The sequence below is a fragment of the Hyaena hyaena genome, unplaced genomic scaffold, assembly GCF_003009895.1.
Source record: "Hyaena hyaena isolate Hyena2069 unplaced genomic scaffold, ASM300989v1 scaffold_800, whole genome shotgun sequence".
Classification (NCBI taxonomy): Eukaryota; Metazoa; Chordata; class Mammalia; order Carnivora; family Hyaenidae; genus Hyaena; species Hyaena hyaena.
The window spans coordinates 832,254-855,514 of NW_024081431.1; the positions used below are offsets into that span (position 1 = coordinate 832,254).

Here is a 23,261-nt window from a genome sequence, read left to right on the forward strand (position 1 = left end):
AATAAACATTAAAAAAATTGAAAAGAGGGGCGCCTGGGAGGCTTAGTCAATTAAGCGTCCGACTTTCGCTTAGGTCATGATCTCGCGGTTCGTGGGTTCGAGCCCCGCGTCGGGCTCTGTGCTGACTGCCAGCTCAGAGCCTGGAGCCTGTTTCAGTCTGTGACTCCCTCTCTCTCTGACCCTCCCTTGCTCACGCTGTCTCTCTCTCTCCTGGAAATAAATAAAACATTTAAAAATATATATTTTAAAAAAGTTAAAAAGAAAGGCTACAACATATACTTCAAGAAATTCCTTGAGACAAGGTAAAAGAAACAAACACACACATATGCAAACAGAGTAACTAAGTTTTCCATAAATTGAAGAACTTGATTCCTCATAAGGAATTACATTCAGGCTTCTGAGTAAAATTAATGAAATTAACCCAAACTTCTAGAAGTCATTTTGAAATCACAGATCATCAGATACTGAAACTACCAGAAAGAATATTAAATTACCTAAGAAGATATTAAGAAATGCCACAAGAAAATAGAGTAATAAGAAGCTGAGGAAAACACACTTTCAAACTAATATTCTATACCCAGGTAAAATATTATTACAGATATTTTAAATATACAAAGTATACAGCATTTTTCCACATTTTTCCTCACTAAGAAAATTATTAAGGCAATAAGAATATAGGAATTAGTGAGAAAGTTAAAGAGATAAGTTTAGAGATCAGAATAAAATATTGATGAGACTAACCACAGCAATAACTAAAAACCTCAAAAAGAAAACAAAAAAATTAATGATAAAAATACAATCTTTAATAAATATTTTGAAATATAAGTGTCTTATAGCAAATAATACACTATCAACTTTTACATGGCAAAAATTACAGAATCCACAATGAGAAATCCATATTAAGAGAATAAAATAGAGAAACCATATTAGAATTCATTTATTCTGACCCATAAAAAATCAAATGGAAGAAAAATAAGCAAGAATGTAGATCTAGGAATGCTTAGAGCAAATTAATAAAAATATAACACTTTTCTTAGAAGTCAAAAAATACACTTTCTTTTACAAGGCTCATGAAAGATTTTTGAAATGAGCACTTTGTGTCACAAACAACTTCGGTAAATTCCAAACAATAGAAATTATGCAGCCAGAATTTCCTAATCATAGTATAATAAATCTAGTAATTATGAAGAGTAAACTACCCTTCCATTTGGAAATTTAATAATAAAATAAAATGCTTTTTAATCTTAATTCTAGAGGGACTCAAACTGAAATTGTAGAAGTTTTAGAAAATAATGATTCGTACATATCAGAACATATGGAATATAAATAAAGCATTGCTCAGAGGAAAAATTTATAACTTCATACATTTACATCAAGTGTCCCAAAACTCAGTGAATTTATAGCTTTTAACAACTTCAGAAGTACAAATGCTATATAATCATCAAAGACATCATCTGAAACTTTGTTTTTAACATATCGCTAATTTTGTGAATCTTGAATAATGAATGTAGTAGTTTGCCATAACTACAGGAACTGACCCTCCCCTGCTCACGCTGTCTCTCTCTCTCTCCTAGAAATAAATAAAAAAAAAAACCATTAAAAAAAATTTAAATAAATAAATAAATAAATTATGGATCTAAAGAGCAAACATGCAGACTTTAGTTTGTTACTGTAGCAGGCTCATCCTGACTAATGCAATAAGTAACTCAAGAAGTTAGGCTATAACAGGGGTGCCTGGGTGGCTTAGTCGATTAAGCGTCCGACTTTCGCTTAGGTCATGATCTCGCGGTTCGTGGGTTTGAGCCCCGCGTCGGGCTCTGTGCTGACTGCCAGCTCAGAGCCTGGAGCCTGTTTCAGTCTGTGACTCCCTCTCTCTCTGACCCTCCCCTGCTCATGCTGTCTCTCTCTCTCTCTCCTAGAAATAAAAATATTAAAAAGAAAAATAGTTAGGATATAACAACAAAACAAACCAAAGGAAAACAGAAAAACAGATTGAATTTAAATTTAGAAAAGAGAAGGAAAAAACAGCATAATTTGAAAGTTCAAGCACTAAGTTTTTGAAAGAATAACCAAAGTTCCTAATCCATTAACTGACCCAAAAAGAAAACACACTGAAAATGTAGTCCATAAATGAGAATGGGAAAATAATAAGAAATGCTGAAAAATCATACCAATTAAAGAACCTATGCAGTGTCCTAGAAATGAATTTGAAAACTTATAATTAACAAATTGTGTATTCAGAAAATACACATTTCCAAAATTTTCTCTAAAAAGGAAAATAGGTAATTTATAACAGTGGGAAAAATAATCCAGATCTGTCCCCTCTCATTATTTCTCAAAAGCTCCAAGTCCAGTTGAAAAGTTTTACCAGATATTTCAAGGGACATTTTTCCAATGCCGTTTCATCTCCTGCAGAACATTTTAAAGGAATAAAACCTTTTAAGTTATTTTTTTAAGCAATGTAGTATTGGTTTTATAACTCCCCAAAGTTATAAAAAGTACCTCCCTAGACACAAAAATTACAAACCATTACTACCACCATTCTAGACAAAGCATGAGCAAATCCAACAATATTTTAAGTGAATAATTGTCCACATGCAAACACACACAAATCTTCCTCTCTTTAAAAGTAAAAACGGTCCAAAGTGACGAAGGCAGTTAATACAGAATAAACAGGGGAAATATTTGAAACACAGATCATAACTAATTATATACCCTGATACATAAAAGCTCTTTGGCATCATTTTTCAAAAGACCAACTACTATAGAAGTTGGAAAAATTCACAGAAAAAGAAATATAAAAGGCTCTTAAACAAGTGAAAAGACGATCATGCTCAACCATCAGAGAGTCAGATTTATAGTGGGATTGGATTTTTTTAAAAATCAGATTGGTGATTATTAACAAAACCAATAATATCATATTTTGGTAAGAGTAGATGAAGCAGACACTGACGTCATTTAATATTGATGAACCTCTTGGAAAGCCATTTGCCAATATGTATCTAGGTTTTAAAATGTGAATACATTTTCACTCACAGTGTCACCTCTAAGACTTAACCTACAATACAGTTAATGCATTGGAGGAGTGACATGTACAAAGATATTCATTTAAATGCTATTTTTTAAAGATTTAATAAGGTGTTTAATAATCTTAAGTCAGTAAGTATAGAGATACCCTTCCCTGTATACCAAATAATTGACAGTCTACAGAACATATTCTCCATACACAAAAGTCAAATTAGAAATCAGCATCAAAAAGACTAGAAAGCCATGAATTTGAAAACTAAAATCCCACTTCAGAATAATCACCAGATTAATAAATATTAATATGTGTATTTAAATATTTAGAACTGAATGACATGGAATGTACTGCACAATTAAATTTCTGTGAAAACTTTTTTAACTAGACTTAAGTTTTAAAAAAAGTTTTATGTTCACAGGAAAAGTGAAAGGAAAGAACATATACTCCATGTTATACGTACGACCTGTTATATGTACCCTATATACCGTTACTCCTACACATACAGCTTCCTTTACTATAACAGCATCCAACAAGAGCATGGCTTATGACAGTTGATGAACCTGCATTCCTACACTGACACATTATTATCACCCAAAGTCCATGATTTACATTAGGACTTGCTCATGGTGTTGTAAAAACTGTAGATTTGGATAAATGTATAATGATGTGCCATGTGCCCCCAAAGTATCATACAGAATGGTTTCACTGCCCTAAAAATCCTGTGTTCTGCCTGTTCACACTCCCTTTACCCCAACCCCTGGCAACCACTGATGTTTTTACTGTCTCTGTAGTCGTGCTGTTTCCAAATATGATATAGTTGGAATCATTGGTATGTAACCTTTTCAGACTAGCTTTTCCTTCTTTCACTAAGTAACATGCATTAATTTCCATCCATGTCTTTTCATGGGTTAAGAGTTCATTTGTTTTTAGCAATGAATAATATTCCATTGTCTGGATGCACCACACCTTTTTAAAAAATCCATTCATCTACTGAAAGATGGCTTGATTGCTTCCAAGTTTTGGCAATTATGATATAAACATATGCATATAGGTTTTTGTGTAGACACAAATTTTCAGCTCATTTAGGTAAGTACCATGGAGCATGATCGCTGAATCATCAGCGATAAAAGTGGGTTTAGTTTTGTAAGAAACTGCCATACTGTCTTCCAAAGTGGCTGTACAATTTTGCATTCCCACCAGTAATGAATGAGGAGTTCCTGTGGCTCCATAATCTCGCCACCATTTGATGTATCCATGTTTTGGATTTTCACCATTCTAATTGTAGCAGCATTCTCACACAGAGTCATGACACAGAGATTTTCTTTCCAAGAAGCAACTTTATTTGTGCCAGCACAGGTTCATACCCAAAGAACTGAGCCCCGAACACCAAGTGGCATAGTTTTTTATATAATTTTTACTTCTTTATCTCCCATATATGATGCAGTCTGATTAAATGGCATCCTATTACAGTCTGATTAAGTGGCTTTATGTTACAAGACCATGAGGGATGTTGTCACGTACGCATATACCCAGGCTGCCTTGAGGGGTTTTTTTTTTCTTTCCTTAGGGAGAGGACCCTACCACATAATAGATGTGTGTTAATACCTCACTGCTGTTTTAATTTGTATTTTCCTAATGACATATGATTTTGAGCATCTTTTATATTGCTATTTATCACTAAATTGTTTTTAATAACTGGTACACACAACCTAAATAGGCCAAAATAGGGCACTAGATGCAAACATTATGGTATATCCATGCAGTAGAGTACCTTACAGCAACTTCAAAGATGGGAAATCACTGTAATATACGAACATGGAAGTTTTCGTGATTTAAGTGTTGAGTAAAAAGTAAAGGAAAACAATAGGGGGCATAGTATGTAATATTTGTTTTTTTAATAAAAAAGTATATTTTTAATAATAAAACATTTCTAGAAGAATTCATAAGAACTTATTATCAATATTTGTCTCAGGGAGAATGGATGACTAGGGAAAATGAGTGAGACGGTGTCACACTTGTACAGTCTCCTCTTACTATTGACTACCTTTAAATTTGGGGCTGACCCATATAACTTTTACTCTAGATTCCGTTGGAAAAAGCAACAAACATTTTCAAGTCAAGCCCCAGGGCAGGGTTAAGAGTTGAGGATTAAATGCTCTTTAGCAAAAGAATGTAACAAAACTCACTGGCACACATGGGGATTTAACTCTGACATTGGCTTCATAAACAGCTTCCTCTGCTGATCCTCTGTGTAATGGAAATGCTCTGCGGACTTCTGTGAATGTCAAAGTGTTACTCTTTTCCATGATTACATTGTTTTCTTTTCCTTCCCCATTGTTGTATCAGTAAATACAAGGTGAAATGGTGAATTTAATCATTATTTAAAAGCAGTCTGAATAATTAGGAGCAAACATTTCCTACAATAGAAGAGTGATTTTATTGAAATTATATGATAAATTGTATAGGAAGAATTTCTAAATTCAGCAGTTTGATCTCTACCCCCCACCTATAAGCAACCTATAAAATAATTTTATATTATTTTTGATGAAAATAATGTGGTGTGCTCTCACTGTCTGTGTTGTATAGCTAGCACAAATACTTAGCATATTGCTTCTTATGAAACTTAATTTCTCTTTTGATTCTCCGAGTGTTGCTTGCTATGTGGATCTTTTTTCTCTTCAATCCTGTATGTGAAGAAAAAAATATTTTTGCCCAAAGGACTTTTCTTTAATATCAGTTTTTATTTCTCTCTGTAAAACACCTAGTCCAATAACCTGAAAAACATTTCTTTGATTTTATTAAATGTTCCTATCTTCCTTCTTCCCTTCATCAAACAATCTTGCATAGTGTACCTGAACGTCTTATCTCTCATTCATCCATTCTTTCACCTTTTGCAATCTAACACCCTATCTCTACCTTGGATGGAAATTGCTGTTTTGGTGGTCACCAGGGGTGATTTCACAGTCCATACTCTTCTCTGTCTTGAATCCTGCTCTCCCATTCAGTAACTACTTGAGTTCAGATAAATTACCAAACCTCTATGTTTCAGTTTTCTAATCTGTAAAATGATGATGTTGATAATGATATAATAAATAATAATAATAATAATAAATAGAACATGTAGTAAGTGCCTATTACACAACATGATCTTTATGAATGATACTTTTGTTATTATTTTTTAAGATTGTTTTAATTTTTTTTTAAGTATTCTCTACACCCACTGTGGGGCTCAAACCCTCAACCTGGAGATCAAGAGTCACCTGCTTCACTGACTGAGCCAGTCAGGCACCCCAACCTTTGACTAATACTGTGCTTTGACTTCTTTCTCTGTAATATTTAACCTTTTTCTGCAAGGTCAGAATGTCCTGTCCTTGAAACCTTTTCTTATGAACTCTCATATTGGAATGTCCTCTATTCACTTACCATTTGCATTCTTTTTTTAATTTTTAGTTTACTTTCTCTTGCCTGCCCTTACATTGAAGCTAAAAAATACTTGTGGAATGCATAGTATGTTTCAGAAATTGTGGAGATTTTCTCTTAATTTCTTTGTTTTGCTCTGTCTCATCTTTTTTTGCAAGTAAGGTATTCGTAGCAATTTCTTCTATTCCCAATTTTAACCATCACTTCCATATAAATGTCTCCCAAATTTCCATCACTGGAATTCACCCCATGCTTCAAACTTGTTGTTTTCCAATATTATCAAGCACATCCCACTTTTTCTCTGAAACCAGAAAATTTTCCACATTTCCCTTTTTTTGTTAGAAATATCTTCAGAGCCCCTGTGGCTCAGTCAGTTAAGTGTCAACTCTTGACTTTGGCTCAGGTCATGATCTCACAGTTCATGAGTTCGAGCCTCACATTGGGCTCTGTGCTAATAGAGTGAGGAGTGAGGCCTGCCTGAGATTCATTCTCTCTCTCTCCCCATCTCTCTCTCTCTCTCTCTCTCCTTCTCCTTTCCTCTCCCCCTCCCTCCCTTTCTCTTTCTCTTTTCCTCCCCCATTTGTGCTAAATAAATAAATAATAAATAAATAAAAACTTTCAATAAAGTATATATATATATACATACATAAAGAAACATCTTCAATTTCCTAAACATTTGGATTCAAAGCATAATCGTTCTAACTTATAATCGTTTTTTTTTCAGGTCCTACTGATGCTACTTCTACAATTTCTCTACTCTCACTCATTCCACTCTTTCCACTCACATATCAAAGCGTACGATAAGCCTGTAATATCTGTTACTTAGACCACTTCATGGCCTACTGCATCTTTCCTGATAATAATTAGCTTCATTCCATTCTATACACAGCTTTGACTCCCTTTTACCTCATAAATTGTGACCTGAACACATACTTTCTCAAAATCTTTCAATGGTTCTCCATTTTTATAAGATTAAGAGGCCCTTCATGAATTAACAATCAACATTTCACAAACTGTGACTTCAAACTATCTTATTATTGCTTCTGCAGCAAGTCCTGTCTTTTTTTAATTTTATGAATTTACATAGGAATTACATGTTATATGTGGATTAGATTCAGCAGATAAAGCTAAAACACCATGTATTTCAAAATGGCCATTGAAAATCATCTATTATACTCAGTATATCATTCTATACTATATAGAGTTGTATATAGTTCTGATAAAAATCTATACATATACTGTGCTATTAAGAAAATAACTTTTAGCACAAAGTAAAGAATACATATGCAAAATAGAAGTTTACAGTGTTTTCACTCAGAAAGGGAGAGACCTAATTAAGGAAGAGTTGATTTATTCCCACTCTCTATGCCCTGACATATTCCTGTTGAGTGGCAAGAGTAATCAGCAGCCTATTAAATTATCTCTCTTTTTCTATTTTACTTGCTTTTTGTTTTGCAGAGGGTATATATTTGAATATTAAAACTGTATACTTGGGGAGTCAGCCATCTATATGAATTATTTTCCTGTTTTCATATGTAATATTCACTTCCACACTTCAAAACCACTTCCCAAATAACATCTTAGTAAATCTTTTTCTCAAACCAGTCATATATATTTTCTATTTTTGAAATTCCATGGCACTCTCTGATCGCTTTATAGCTTTTATCTTATTATTATTTTATATATTAAATAGTAGAACATTTATCAATACTAGACTTATCACTCCACAAGAGCAGGAATTTGTCTTTCCTATCTTTCCACATTGGTCAGTAGCTAGACAAACACATTATACTAAAAAATAATTACTGAATTGAATTGAAGCCAAACATTGTTAGAGAAATAAATAAATATGTATGTAGTATTCAAGGTTAGTAGTAAAATTTTCTTTTAAGATTGCAATTCAAAGGCCACTTTTCAAAATGACATTATGTTATTGAGCAAATCACTTGAATTTTCTCAAAGATTCATTGCTCTTCATGATCATATTCTTAATACTAACTGCCAATCATCCCAGGATAGAAATTATCCTGTTATAACATATAATGTCTTTTATTAAGATAAAAATGTGTCAAGCAGTTTACAAAATCATAAATCTACTTTTTTAATGGCCAAAACAATTTAACAGAGGAAGTGAAACTCTAGGATTGGTCATATAAATTTATTTTGGAAAAACATCACACTTTCTAATGATTCCAGAAATTCTAAATTTCCCTGTATGTGTTGACTTTGTACTGGCCTTTATCCTAAACTATAAATTTAAGGATACCACAAATAAAAGTCCTTATAATATCCAGAGTATGTGTGTGTGTTTACACATGTGTGTGATTTCTCTAATTTTCATGATCCCAAGATGCTGATTGTTACTTCTGTTTATGTTGCTGCTTTGTTACTTATCTATTGTTATTCTCTTTGCTCAGAGGGTAAAACTACAATTTCCATAACATTTGTGTACACATAGTAATAGGTTGAAAATGTCATTATAAACAGATCAGAAAAGATTATGTAAAACTGAACTTAATAATAAACACCTAATATTATTTTTAGCATGTCATGTTATTTTTAAAGTATAATAATTGACTTAGTTATTTGAACTTAAGTATAAACATTTAAAAATTATTGTTAAAGATTTGTGGTTTTTACATATTGGAAATTTATAATTTCTATAACACATTTGAATATTACTAATCTGTATTTCATACAAATTTGCCCTAAGTCTCAAGTTTCTTATATATAAAGGAGGAACCTTTAATGAGGAAATCTGTAATATTTCTTTATTCAAAATATTACACCCAATGATGACTATGTAAGGATTTGTCTTAATTTGAATCAAGTAAAAATCAACATTCTTTAAGCATACTTACTAAGATCATTTGCTATCAGGTTTTACCCAATTAATGGTCATAAATTGGACATTTAAACTTCTAACCTTGTATACCCTCATACCTACGTTTTTTATAAGAATTAAAACCAAACAAATAAAGAGAGAAGCAATTACATTTCAAACATCCCCTATAAAATTGGAGAGAGGAGAGAGCTATTTAAACTTGTAAATTTTATCTCAAAAATGTACCCATATGTATATATGTATCTGGTAGCATAATCTGAGTTAAAATGAATACTCATTTGAATACGATTTTTTTCTTTACCTTTTCGAGGCACCTTTTAGGTCAGGGATAGCAAATAGATTTTACTGCTGTTCTGACTCTAAAAGATTGATAATGGTTTATAGACAGATTTGTTGAAACAATTCTAAGGTTATGCTGGAGTCAGTGGTTAAGAATATCATGATGGATTAGTGATGGCTGGGGGAAAAAAAAAGTTGCATCTTGATTTACCAAACCAGGAATAGAATGACTTTACCAAACCAGAAATAGAATGACTCCTTTCATTCTATTATACTTTCAGATGACCCCCTACAATTTTATACTTAAGACAGAATGCCATAATTTAGAGTAAAATTATATGCTATGCATTGACTTTGTCTTCCTAACTAGATTATAAATTCTTTACTGGCAGGGAAAGAGTCTTAGGACTTTCTCGTACTTCCTAAAATTGCAAGGGAAGTGTAAGTCACAGAAAATTATAGAATTTTCATAAAATACATTCATAGAAACTATCAAATTATATGGCACATGTATATACATTTTATCACCATCATTTTTTAAATGAGCTAGGTTTTTGTTTTTGTTTTTGTTTTTGGAAAAGTTATGCAGAAATATGATAGAAGGAAAATAAATAGCACAAAAGGATTCATTGAAAAATCCTGCTCTCCCACTCTACATTTCCAGTATGTCAAGTCTTCCTCACCAAAGACAATGACTGTACGCTATTATGTAGCATAGAGACAAAACTGTCCTGATATTTATACTGATATGTGTATGGAAATATAGTCCTAATTAAATACATTTTACCATAGCTTGTTTTTGTGCCTTTTTTATTGATAAGTTTGGGAAATTGTTTTATATTAACATTCTTTTTCACTCGTGTATAACTTCAATGTGTAGATACATTGTAAGTGATATCACCAGTCTTGTGATTTTGATTTAAATTGTTGTCAGTCTTTTGCTAATATATAGAAAGCAGCAACACATGCTTCTGTATCTCACCTTTGGGCAAATCTATTGATAAAAAAATTTATTCTAAAATTAAAAATACTGCTGTGAAGAGTTGCTGCATTTTTTATCTACTGGAATGTATAACATTTCCCTACAGGTTGTTCCCGTTTAGAAAACTCAAACATTGGAGATGTTACACCTTTGACAAATCTATCCTTATATTTTCCAATTTTTTAATCTAAGTCAATTTAGTAAAGAAAAAATGGTATCAAATTGCTTTTTTAGTTTTATTTTGATTGAAAGGTATTTTTCATCATCTTATGTTTCTAAGTCATTATCCATTAGGAATCTTGCAGTTGTATTGGTATATTGATCTTTATCTGTAAGAGACCTTTTGTATTTTAAAGAAAAATGTCCTTTTTTCTAAATAAAATATTTTTCTGGTTTACCACTTGTTGAATTTGTGTATGGATTATAATGTTGCAAAGTGGAATCAAAAATCTTTATGAAATTGAGTTTATCAGTTTGTCCTTTATGTTTTCTGGGTTTGTGTAATGAACATTTCAAGATTTTGTTGTTTTATATCTATTTCATTCTAGAACATGTGTGTATTTATTATTGTTATTATGAAATGCTTACTATTCAATCTACTTAGAATATATTTTAGTGTAAGGATCAAGATTCAGCTTTATTTCTTTTCCTCCAGATGGCTAAGCAATCTTCCTAACATCACCAAATTTGGATTTCCATTATCTCTACTATTTGAACAGCCAATTTTATATATTAAAACCATATACTATGCATATTATTATGTGACCTCTCTATCCTATTGAATTATTGATATGCTGAATGATATTCTGTTAAAAATATTTTGACTACTGCTATTTTAAAATAGTTCTAAATACTTGGCATTAACCTTTCCTACTCATCAATTATCCTTTCTTTTTTTGAGGACTCCAAATGATATTTGCAATTTTATTTTCTTAAATTTAGGATATACTTACAGGTTTGTAATAATATTGTTTCTATTTTATTGAGATTATATCAATTATTACTAATTAATGAATCTTCTTTAAGACCAAACTATATCCAAGACTTCTTTTGGGTTTCTTTGAATACTCTTAAATTTTCTTCATATAAATTCTATAGAAATCTTATGCAGCTTAGCCTAAATACTGTGTTTTATGTTGAATTTTTAAATCCATCTTTCCTTTTTACTATAGTCTCTTTTTAGGTATGAAATCTATGGATTTTTTTGTATAATATGTGAAACTATCAAATTTTTTGAATTCTTAGTTTCTTACAGTTCTTAATTAGTTTTTATTGATTTTAAAATTATATGATTATATTAACTGCATGTAATGATGCTTTTCTAATTTTATACCTCATTTATTTTTGTTATCTAATTATATTAGATAGTCTTTACAAAACAAAATAAATACTAACATCATTAGTTTTATTGATGATGTTAAGGCAAAAATATGTAATGTATCTCCATTTATATTAAATTGATCCATAGAACATCTATCATTTCCTATATTAAGAATGTTTTCATCTATAATGAATATTGATTATGAAATGCATTTATATTAACTATGGAACTGTGGAATATAATTTGTATTCTTTCTTATTTGACTTAATAGTATAGAAGCTTATTTATCTATTTCTGCAAATGAAAAATCCTCTCACCAATAGTTTAATTATTTTAAAATTTAGGTTGTAGCAAACTTCTGAATATATAAAGACTCTTTGACATATACAGTCTAATATTTTTCATTTCCTTTTCATTTGCCCAACTCATTTTATGAGTTGTGGGTATATAGTCAGCTAAGAATTAGTATTTATTTTCAGATATGTTTTTAATTTACATTATACCTTAACATTATATAATCCAGAAAAGATAAATTAATTAGCAGAAAAATGTAAACATCCTGGAAAGGAGGAATAATTTACATTTTAAAAAAAGTTTACATAGACATGACCATTGCTTTCTTTGTATTTCATATTATTAATTTTAAAAAGGCTGGCTAAACAACAATCATTTTTTCTTTCAAAATCAATAAAGAAAACCATATTTCCATAAAATCTGCCTGCATTTAGTACAGCTACTAAAAAGTTTAAAAGCATTTATATTCTTTTATGAGAGGGAATATACATGTCTAGTTATGAGGAGAAGTTGAGGTCTTAAGGTTATAAATGTAAACAAAAGGACATTTTCTCCTGTGAAATAAAACATTTGCTTAAATTTAGGTTAAGAAAGATACTGATAACATTTACCTGAGTTTAGGACTCTGAAGGGACTTCTATACAAACATTTGTTTAAAGTTTGTTTTTAAAAGTATTATAATTAAACTTTCAATTAGTCACAGACTATGTTTTAATAGGGTCAGACTAATAACTTGAAATCAAGGAAAATATTAAGAGTTTAATGCTAAGATCACTTTAACAAATAGGGCAAGAGCTGTTCAAATGCCTTCGGGAAAATAAACTGTCAAACTATCAGCAAATACATTTCTTGCTAATAGCAAGTAGTTCTACCTCTGACTAAAGGCAGCATTGACTCCTCATTATTACAGTGACTTAATTACAACAATTTAATGGATGATATTTCTGTTTCCTTAAGGGAGATGCATCAACAAAGCATGGATATGTGATGGAGATATTGATTGTGAAGATCAGTCAGATGAAGATGACTGTGACAGTTTTTTATGTGGACCACCCAAATACCCTTGTGCTAATGACACTTCAGCCTGCCTGCAGCCAGAGAAACTCTGCAATGGGAGAAGAGATTGTCCTGATGGGTCTGACGAAGGCGATCTCTGCGGTAATGCATATTTCACTGATGTGCTTCTCTCTGGAGACTAGAAATGTTTAGTACACTTGCTGATATTTATTATAGTAGCATATGTTCTTTCCATTTCTTTCCTTTAGATATAACTTTTAGCGTTGAACCCTGTCTTGTATTTTAATAGACTACTAGTCTATTAAAAGATTTTGAAGTATGATCATAAATTTCTAAAATTAAAGCAGAAAAAGTTGGCTTATATCCAACCAACTTAAATGTATAGTTGCGCTCTTCATTGGATCTCTGAATGTTAGTGCTGTTTCCACAATTAAACTGATTATTTTTTGTCAGTGAGTCATTCAAAACAAGAGAGCCTTCTTATTACCAACCTGTGGGATGGCGTTTACTACCACCCAATGGATTTTATCACACCTCCTAATTATTACAATAGAAATATTTCTTTTTTAAAAAAAGAGGAAAGGAAGAGATTAAATAACAAAATCAATTGAATGTTATTCAAGTTTATATAATTTTTTCTAAAGTTTTTAGTCCTCTTGCAGTAGCTTTTTTGGTATGCTTTATCTAGTTAAAATGATTATTTCAATCTGATAGCTTTTGAGCTTTGAAATTACTTTTGACTAGTTGTCTTTTTATGCCGACTAGAACATATAAAGAAAATTACATTTCCTTCTCTGTGGGGAGATCAGACATTTAGCAAGGAGATTTTCAAAAAATGTTTTCTAGATAATACTGAAGGTGACATCAATAGAGTAATAAAGAAGAGTTTACAGAATGATAAGAACAATAATGAGATGACTGGGGACTCTGAGAAAATGACTTTAGGAAATGATGAAGCTACCTAATTGAAAGTAGAAAAGACAACTACGTTTAAGCCTAAAGTTATTATCATATTTTGATCTGAATTAAGCATTAGTAGAATACTGAGTGATAGAAAAAATACTCACTTTGTTTTAAATTTATGTGATAAATGTCATTTCTTCCAAAAACTCTGTGATTCTGTAAAATAACCTTGAAACAATAAATGCAGCAGTCTTCATCCAGTGTTGCTAAATTTCAATAAGATGTTTCAATCCCCACCCACATTCCCCTCCCCCCAAAAAACCCACTGAAATTAAATAACAAATACAAGGTGACAGACAGATTTAGTTCATCTGTAGTTCTTCTCCCAGCTTATTCTCCTTTATGGAGGAAATTGGTGATGAAAATATCTCTTGCATTACAATATGTGAGGATTGCTCATGAAGGGTGGTAAGAGGAATTCTGAAAGAAGGAGACTATCAATACTTTTAAAACTAAGAATATGTAAATATAGAAAAAGAGAGAATTTGGCAGAATTAAATTCTATTCTTCAGTTACTTCGATTAAATCACGTAGGAAGATAACTTAATTTCTGGAAATGTCAGATTGTTCATAACAAAAATGAGATGATATTTATCGGGAAATGATATTAATAATGCCAGGTGCACTAAAGATATTGAAAGAATTTAGTGCTTTTCCACATTTCCTCACCCTTCAGATTAAATGAAGTAAATAAAAGATGAGGAAAAGCAAATATAGTCATTAAGAAAAATGAAAAGAATGTTATGAAAACACAGCCTTATTTTCCTATCCTTTGCTCTCTAAATTAGTCTTATAAAAGAGCAACAGAGATTTCTTCTGAATTTATTTCTTTGTCTACTTGAAGACTGAACTGCCTTACATGGTCCTCCTTTTCCAGGTACCTTCATACTGTAGCTTGGTATATGTATCCTTATAGGCAATATTGGTATCTGTAGAGAAATGAACCTTGGTGTCTTATTTTCAAGGCCTATGCCTATCAGTCATAGGTTAGATCCTGTCTAGCTGGATAGGATTATTGGTTTATGAGTTCTATGTCATAATGGGCATAATAGACATTTACCCAGTGGACATGAAAAAATATACCCAGTGATTTAATTTTAAATAATTGGCATGGGTTGATGAGTAGCTAGGAAATTTTTTTTTTTTTGAGAGAGAAATACCCAAAGCTGAAAGAAGTTTTTTTTTTCCTCTCTTAAACCATTTGCTATAGATGATGAAAAGTAGGTTTTGTCACTTCACGTCCATTCCTTATGAATAGTTGTATTCAAAAAGCTATTTTTTGTTTGTTTTTTTATTCAAGTTTATTTATTTATTTTTGAGAGAGAGAGAGAGAGAGCATGGGAAGGGCAGAAAGAGAGGGAGAGAGAGAGAGATCCTAGAAGGGGTTGAACTCACAAACAGTGAGATCATGACCTGAGCTGAAATCAGAGTCAGACGCTTAACTGACTGAGCCACTCAGGTGCCCTTCAAAAAACCTGTTTTTTGGTTTTTTTTTTAAATCCTCCCATACCCTGTCTATTAAAGAAGAAATAGGAAGTGATTCATGTCCTGTTCCTCAGTACATGTAAAAAATATCTTACATGAAAATCATTTGCAATCTATAGATTTAATACTTGGGTGATGTCTTGAGATGGAAAAATCCTACCCTTTGGGTAGCAAGGTATTTTTTGTTTTGTTTCCTCTAAATAAATCTGATTTATAAATCAAAACAAATGATAACATAAACAAAAAGGTGAAAAGGAGCACTCAGTAAAATATGTTTTCTAATCCTAGGGAAGAGATTATTTTCTCAGGGAGATTTTCAACTGATTTCAAGGAGAAAGGGATATGCATTTAAGAAACAAATGAGAAAAATCTTGAATCATTCAAGAATAAAGTTAACTGTTGATCCTTGCTCTAAGGATATGTCAAAGATTAACAAAGCTGGACACTAGTTAAAGTGATAAGGTTTGATTTTTATTCAGTATTAATTATTGCAAGAATTGAATAGAATATTCAGCATGAACTGAAATCAACATCACTGAAACAAAAGACTGGAACTATTTTGAAGCCTGGAGTATGCTAAGGGAAAAGCACATAGGAAGGGTAGGGGGGCTGGTCCTTGTGACTGGGCCATCTGGGTTTGTTAACTGGTGCTTATCCCAGAGGAGAAATACGTTTTTCAGATCTTTGACTTGAGACAGTCATACAAGTCAGAACAAGGTACGCATAACTGGGAACAAGAGTGAGAGAGTTATCTGGTTGAATGTTTGCAGTTCAAAGATATTTCTCAAGTCCTTAAGAAGATGGTTCCGGGTGGTTGAAGATTTACATCTTAAAGGTGAAGAAAAAGTTATACTCACAAGCTTTCTAAAGTAATTGTTCTAAAATGGGGTGCAGGGGCCTGTCTGCCTATCACCAGGTTTAGGCTGGAACAAAAAGCACACTTCCCTGGCAACATAGAGCTTTCCCAACCCAGCACTTGAAGCAGGGCTAGAGTCATGCTAGGGAGGCTGTCCTGAGCTTTTTGAAACTATGCTAGTGTTTTTTGGTCAGAGCAGTATGGTTGAGGAAGAAAGTGGAATTGAAATTATTGAAATTATTTGTACTCAGGGTATACAGTTTTTATAAACTATTTTTGAAGACCAGTTGAACAGAGGGCTCTGAGGAGGCTGACTAGAGTTAGGTCAATGAGAAATTATTTTTTAGGTAATAAAAAAATGTGAAAGAAAGTTGTAGGATTTGATGACAGGTTTAGGGCAAAGGAGGAATTAATAAGTGACTAGCCAAACAAATATTGGCATTAAAGTTATATATTCAATTTTAGATTTCAATGTAAATTTTATTTTATTAAATCAATGACTTAATTCCACAGACAATGTCAGAAAGAGACACTTCAATACTATGAGAATGGTTATATTGGAAATAAACTAAAAGAACTGTAACAATTGTTTCTCACCTGCTGGGTATGATGACATTTCTTTACCGTAATTCTCTTGAAAAAGAATGTCAATTGAACTAAAATGGGCCAAATACTTTAAAATGACCATTGTTTTGAAATGATTACAATTATGGGTGAACAAACATATTTGGAGGAGCTAAATGACTCTATTTTTTTCTTCTAAAATAATACCAAACTTGAATTCTGAGAGAAAAGTTAATGTAATCATCTTCCTTTTCTTATTACTGTAACTTCTTTTATGGTGACAAATAATATGAAGAAGAGTTGGCCCATATAGAACTTTAAAAAATGTAGATAATAAAAGTGTTATATTTAAGCTCAATTTTTGAACTATATACATTTTCATAGGCAGCTGGAAACATTGAGGTTTAAAAGTAAATGTTACTGCAATTTGCCAATCATTGAACAACATTCTCTTTCAGCATATCTCAAAAAACAACTAATTAAATGGGCTTTGAAAACTAGTTAAAATATGTTTAGAGCAAATGAAGGGAAGGCTTCTTTTAGCCTCATTTCTATGCACATAATACACAGGGATAGGTAATAGTGTGGTTGAGAAAACAGGTATGTGCTCTTGTCATCAAGGGCATAAGTATGTCATCTTGAAATTTTCCCAACTGGACAAGAACTGGCTCAATGCTGTGTGCTGGCAGCTGTGTGCTGCCTCATTGTTTTAAATAATTAAACAAATATTGTTACTTCAGCCATTATTTGCCCTAGGCACTATGCCAGCTATTAGATACACACTGCTAAACAGAACAGATATTTTGTATACCTTCATGGAGCTTACCATTTCATAATGTAATAGAACTGAAATAAATTTATCTAATGCAATTCTCAATTATATGCACCATGAAAGAAAAGGTCTTTTTCTTTATAAACCAATTGTATTATCCATGCAATAAATACTAGTTTCTCATTGTTTTAGTTAAAATACCAAGTCAACTTTTTGTGTGTGTGTGTGTATGTACATTATTTACTATGCTTTCATGGCTTCATTGAATTAATAATACCCCATATATAGGGCAGAATGTGTAATTTACCTAACTTAAAAATAAATGGCTCTAGCCAGTAAAGAGCAAACTAACCCATCCTGCATTATCATTATAAATCAGACTATAGATAGAAACATGTGTAATTATTATACATATATGTATATGCCTGTTTATTTATAAACACTGAGATAAGTCAGGTTTTCAGATCATCAATGCATGTCCTTTGAGGAGGCCTTAGCAACTGATCTTGCATAACTGCTGAAAGGCTCAGCATAATCTTTCCAGTAATAATAGAAAGAAACATTGAACACACTTTACATTATGGGGCAATGCAAAGTGTACTCTCTGGTTCTAGAGAAATGAAAAGTTTCCATTCCCAGTTTCTATCATATAGGATTTGGTTATTCGATGAATTACTTTATCATGCTTACCCCAATCCCTGGGGGAAAAAAAATCCAGACAGCTTTTCTGTATTCATTTATAATATCCTTGCTATAATTCCAGCCTTAGAGAATGGAGTTCAATGATTAGTATTTAATTGAGCAAAACAATTGATAATGCTCTGTAATCTGTTCCCCTCCTTTTATAGATGAATGTTCACTGAACAATGGAGGCTGTAGCAATCATTGTTCTGTTGTTCCTGGAAGAGGAATTGTCTGTTCCTGCCCTGAAGGACTTCAACTAAGCAAAGACAATAAAACGTGTGAAATTATAGATTACTGTAGCCATCATCTGAAGTGCAGTCAAGTGTGTGAGCAGCACAAGCACACAGTCAAGTGCTCATGCTATGAGGGGTGGAAGCTGGACGTGGACGGTGAAAGTTGCACAAGTGTCGGTAAGTAGATGTGTGTTTCATTAGATTGAAGAATAGCAAGTGCTTTTCTGATCTTTGTGTGTTGTGTATCTTGCTATCTTTAAGAATAGATCTTGAGAGGGGCGCCTGGGTGGCTCAGTTGGTTCAGCGTCTGACTTAGGCTCAGGTCGTGATCTCAGGGTTCATGGGTTGGAGCCCCGTGTCAGGCTCTGTGCTGACAGCTCAGAGCCTGGAACCTGCTTCAGATTCTGTATCTCCCTCTCTCTCTGACCCTCACCTGCTCACGCTCAGTCTCTGTCTCTCTCTCAGAAATAAAAATACATTTTTAAAAAAAGGATAGGTCTTGAGAAACTAATCCAAAAACACCTTTAGTGAATTAATAAAAGGATTCAACTAATTTTAAATAAGGCATTTTAGTACAATAATATGTCATTTTAGACCTACTCCAAAAATCTGGACAGAGTATATTACCGTAGTCCTTGTAATTACGGTCCATCAGATGATTTTCTTCCTTCCTGAAATGCTACTTCCATCATCATCCTCCCTAAAGGCTTGTTTTGTACTCTCCAAAATATTTACTTTATTTCTCTTTGCAAGATTTTAGAACCCTCCAAAAGTCTGGTCCTGGCCCATACTTCCATTTATATGTCCTCTACTCTTGAAATCAACTCTGTCCTCTGGCTGTGTTCATTCCTAACTGCCCATTTAGAACATTCGTTGATCTCTAGGTCTGATTCCACAGTGAGAAAAACAAGCAGGGACTATGGAACCTGATTTCTGAACTTTAGTCCTGCAATTGGCTATCATTATGTATGTGACCCCGGGCAGTTACATAATATTGCATGAGCCTCAGTTTTCTCATCTTTCAAATATCCGTGGCCATTGTAATAATATCTCCATTATAGCATGGTGCAATAAGAACCTGAAGTACTTGCCACTGTGCCCCACCACCCGTTAGGTACTTAATGAATGATAGCTTTCCATTATCTTCTCCAGAGACTTAGCTGAGTCTGTGGGACATTTAGATTCCATGGAGAGAATTGAAGGGGTCCATGAATGTTGTTGGAGAAAATGTTACACCTTTATTTTCTTTTAATACTCACTGAAAGTTAATACTAATTATTAGTGGCAACTATGTGTCTCCAACTGAAATAACAGGCATTCACATCATTAATGTTGTTGCTGATATCTCAAAATGTCATATATGTTCAGGCTTTGGAAACCACTATTACTTTAATAATGAGAGTCACCAGACCTACTGCTTAGTATGTTACCAAATACATTAATTAAAAAGTATGTATATTACTACAGCCAAAAGTGGGGTTTTGTTGTTGTTGTTTAATATTAATAACCACATTTCAGTATACAGTATTTGATTCCTGTATCTATGTATACTTTTTTCTTACAGTTTTGGTGCTTGTTAAACTTTCTGATAAGTGGTACACAGGCTTCATCAGACTGCTAAGAAACTATGCATCATAATTTTATTTTCACTTTGTTCCTTCCACTTAGATTGTATTTCCCCCTCTTTATCACTAAAATTCATGGATATTCTTTTTTTAATTTTTTTAATGTTTGTTTATTTTTAATAGATAGAGAGACAGAATGTGAATGGGGGAGGGTCAGAGAGAGAGAGGGAGACACAGAATCCAAAGTAGGCTACAGGGGTTCGAACTTTCAAATTGCAAGATCGTGACCAGAGCTGAAGTTGGATGCTTAACTGACTGAGCGATCCAGCCACCCCAAATTCCTGGATATTCTGTAAGACCTGTAAGTTCTAACCTTTCTTCTTTAAGGTAATATTCTTTCAAATAATATTTTCTCTGCTTCTCCTGTCTATGTCCATCAAAATATGTCCACATTTTTAATTTGCTATTTTATATTTCCATCTATCTGCTTTCTTTATTCATTATTTCTCTGATGAAATAATAAGCACCTTGAAGTAAAAAATCAAGTTGTCGATTTTTCCCTTGTGTTTTACATGATATTCAGTCAAGTTCTAAAAAAATAATATACAATCAAAAGCATTATATTTTTTCAGAGAATATTAGGGTACTTCATTCTTATATTTCAAATGCTGTTTTGTGGTTGTTTCTTCTGGCTGTTAAAATATGCCTAGAGGCATAAGTTTAGCAGACATTTATGCGACTCTTTCTCCTCTAAGAATCTTGTACAGAGTAATTGGCATGAGAGGCTAAAAAGTAATAATAATAACAATTTTTTTGTAATGATCTGTATTAGGGAAACAGTAGATCCAATTTTTATCTCAGACATATTTATAATTATATTTTACATGAGAATTGCTCCATGACTGGTTTTTGGATACAGATGACAAGATTGTTGACTTATTAGATTGCTTTTGTGCTCTATGAAATCAATAACAACTCATGTTCAATATTAAAATAATTCAACATTTGAAAATAAGTGGCCAGGTACAAAGTAATTCTTCTAATGTAATTGGCCCTCTCTGTTCTCAGTTCAGATAGAGATGCTAACGGTACTGGATCAGTTCTCACTGCTAAGATTGCTATATTTCACACCTGCTTTGTTTATTATTTAAGCAGAAAACAAAGGTATATTTTACTTTGTAAAAATAATATGGAGCTTTCTTACATGAAAAATTTAACCTTGTAATTTATATCTTCCTGAAACATATAGTATACCAAATATCATTGTCAGCATTTATATTATTACAGATAATACAGGTTTTGTTACCTATTGAAGATTATTTTTTACTTAAAACAATTTTCATGTATGTAAAAGGAGTTATTCCATATTTTATTCACTTCCTTTCTTTTTTGAAAACCTTTAGTAGATTCAGAGTTCAATAAAAATGAATTAACCATTAACTATTGGACTTTGAAATAAAATTTTTCTTTTCTTGCTCTTCTTTTGTTACTTTCCCCCATCATTTTTAAGTTGAGTCCCTGCTTTTAAAATATGTCCTTTCTATTGAATGCAGTGTGTGTGCTTATTCTTCTTGACATTTTAAAAGTAAAGAATCATAGTACTCTTTACGCTTCAAATTAGAGCCATGACTCCCCAACTTTTTTCTCTTGAATCTTAGATAGTTTTTTAATATTTTCTGGTATATCTCAACTCCTTTCTTCCTAAATTCTTTACAGTCTGGCTTTTGCTCTGTTGCTGAACTGATTCTATTTTCTGTAAGTTCATTCCTAACACCTTGTTAGTTAAATATAAAGATTTCCATAAATACTATTTTTATGATCCTCATTTTTTATTTAATTTATCTGTAAACCTGATTTTTCTTGGATATTTAAGTACTTTATTTTACCAGTTCCTTACATGTTTCTTTTTAAATATGCAATGTATTAATCACTTTTCTTATCAAGTATTGGTTTCTTTATACTATGGATACCCAGAATATTGCTGCTGATTGCATTTTTTTTTAAATTTTTAGTTTCTTTTCTGTTAAGTAGACAACTTACTTGCAAATTTGCAGCATATTTCTGGTTACATTAGAAAGAATATCAAAGTATTCCTTCTTATTTTCTCTTAGCCTAAAATAGGTTAGATTTCCCCATCAAATTTTTCTTGTTCTTATTCTCTTATATTTCCATTCTTAGATTTTAAAAATTAAGTTTAATGCAGAGACCAGTTACAAAGTTTTTGAGGCAAAAGATGATTGGTAACCTTCACTAAGAAAGAAAACAACAGCTTCAAGGTGTATTTTTTTATTTTTAATTTTTTTTAGGTTTATTTATTTTGAGAAAAAGAGAAAGAGAAATAGGACACAAGCAGGGGAGAGATCGAGAGAGAGGGAGAGAGAACCCCAGGCTCCACGCTGTCAGCATGAGCCCAGAGTGAGGCTCAGACTCATAAACCATGAGATTACGACCTGAGCGGAAATCAGGTATCATGGACACTTGACTAACTGAGCTACCCAGGTGCCCCTTCAAGATATATTTTAGAGGAGAGATTGTCAGGTACTGAACAAAAATAAGAAAAAAATACTTTTCCCAATATATATGGCCTTGGGTGTAATCATTAGTTTTGTATGCTTATCTTCTCTCATCCACCTAATTATTAGCTGTTCAGAATAGGGTATGTTTTTATATTTGCTATATATTTTCCTTAAATTTATAAGAACAAGAACAAGAGAGATTTTTAATAAACATGTGTTTTCTCGTTGGTTTTTTATTAACCAAACCACAAAATATTTTGTGGAAATTATATCAGATGCCAGAATAAAATATTGTGGCTTCTTTAAAAATATATATTCACTTTTCAATTCAATTTACATCATTTTTTAAAGAAAGAGATTCTGGATGTAATCCACAATGTTACAAACACAAAGCTGCATAAATGTAGTGATCGCCTGTTGGTGCACTGTACGCACTACTCAAA

The 23,261-nt window shown here is 32.2% G+C and overlaps 1 protein-coding gene across 1 annotated transcript in view; it reads left to right on the top strand.

The window, feature by feature from the left end:
- Positions 1-20,375, top strand: part of LOC120221669 (low-density lipoprotein receptor-related protein 1B-like) — a 165,958-nt gene extending 145,583 nt beyond the window's left edge. Inside the window, exons 15-17 of the mRNA XM_039219187.1 lie at positions 13,121-13,321; positions 18,669-18,914; positions 20,302-20,375. Of these exons, the coding sequence (XP_039075118.1) occupies positions 13,121-13,321; positions 18,669-18,914; positions 20,302-20,375 (521 nt within the window). The remainder of the gene's footprint in view (positions 1-13,120; positions 13,322-18,668; positions 18,915-20,301) is intronic.
- The last annotated feature ends 2,886 nt before the right edge of the window (positions 20,376-23,261 follow it).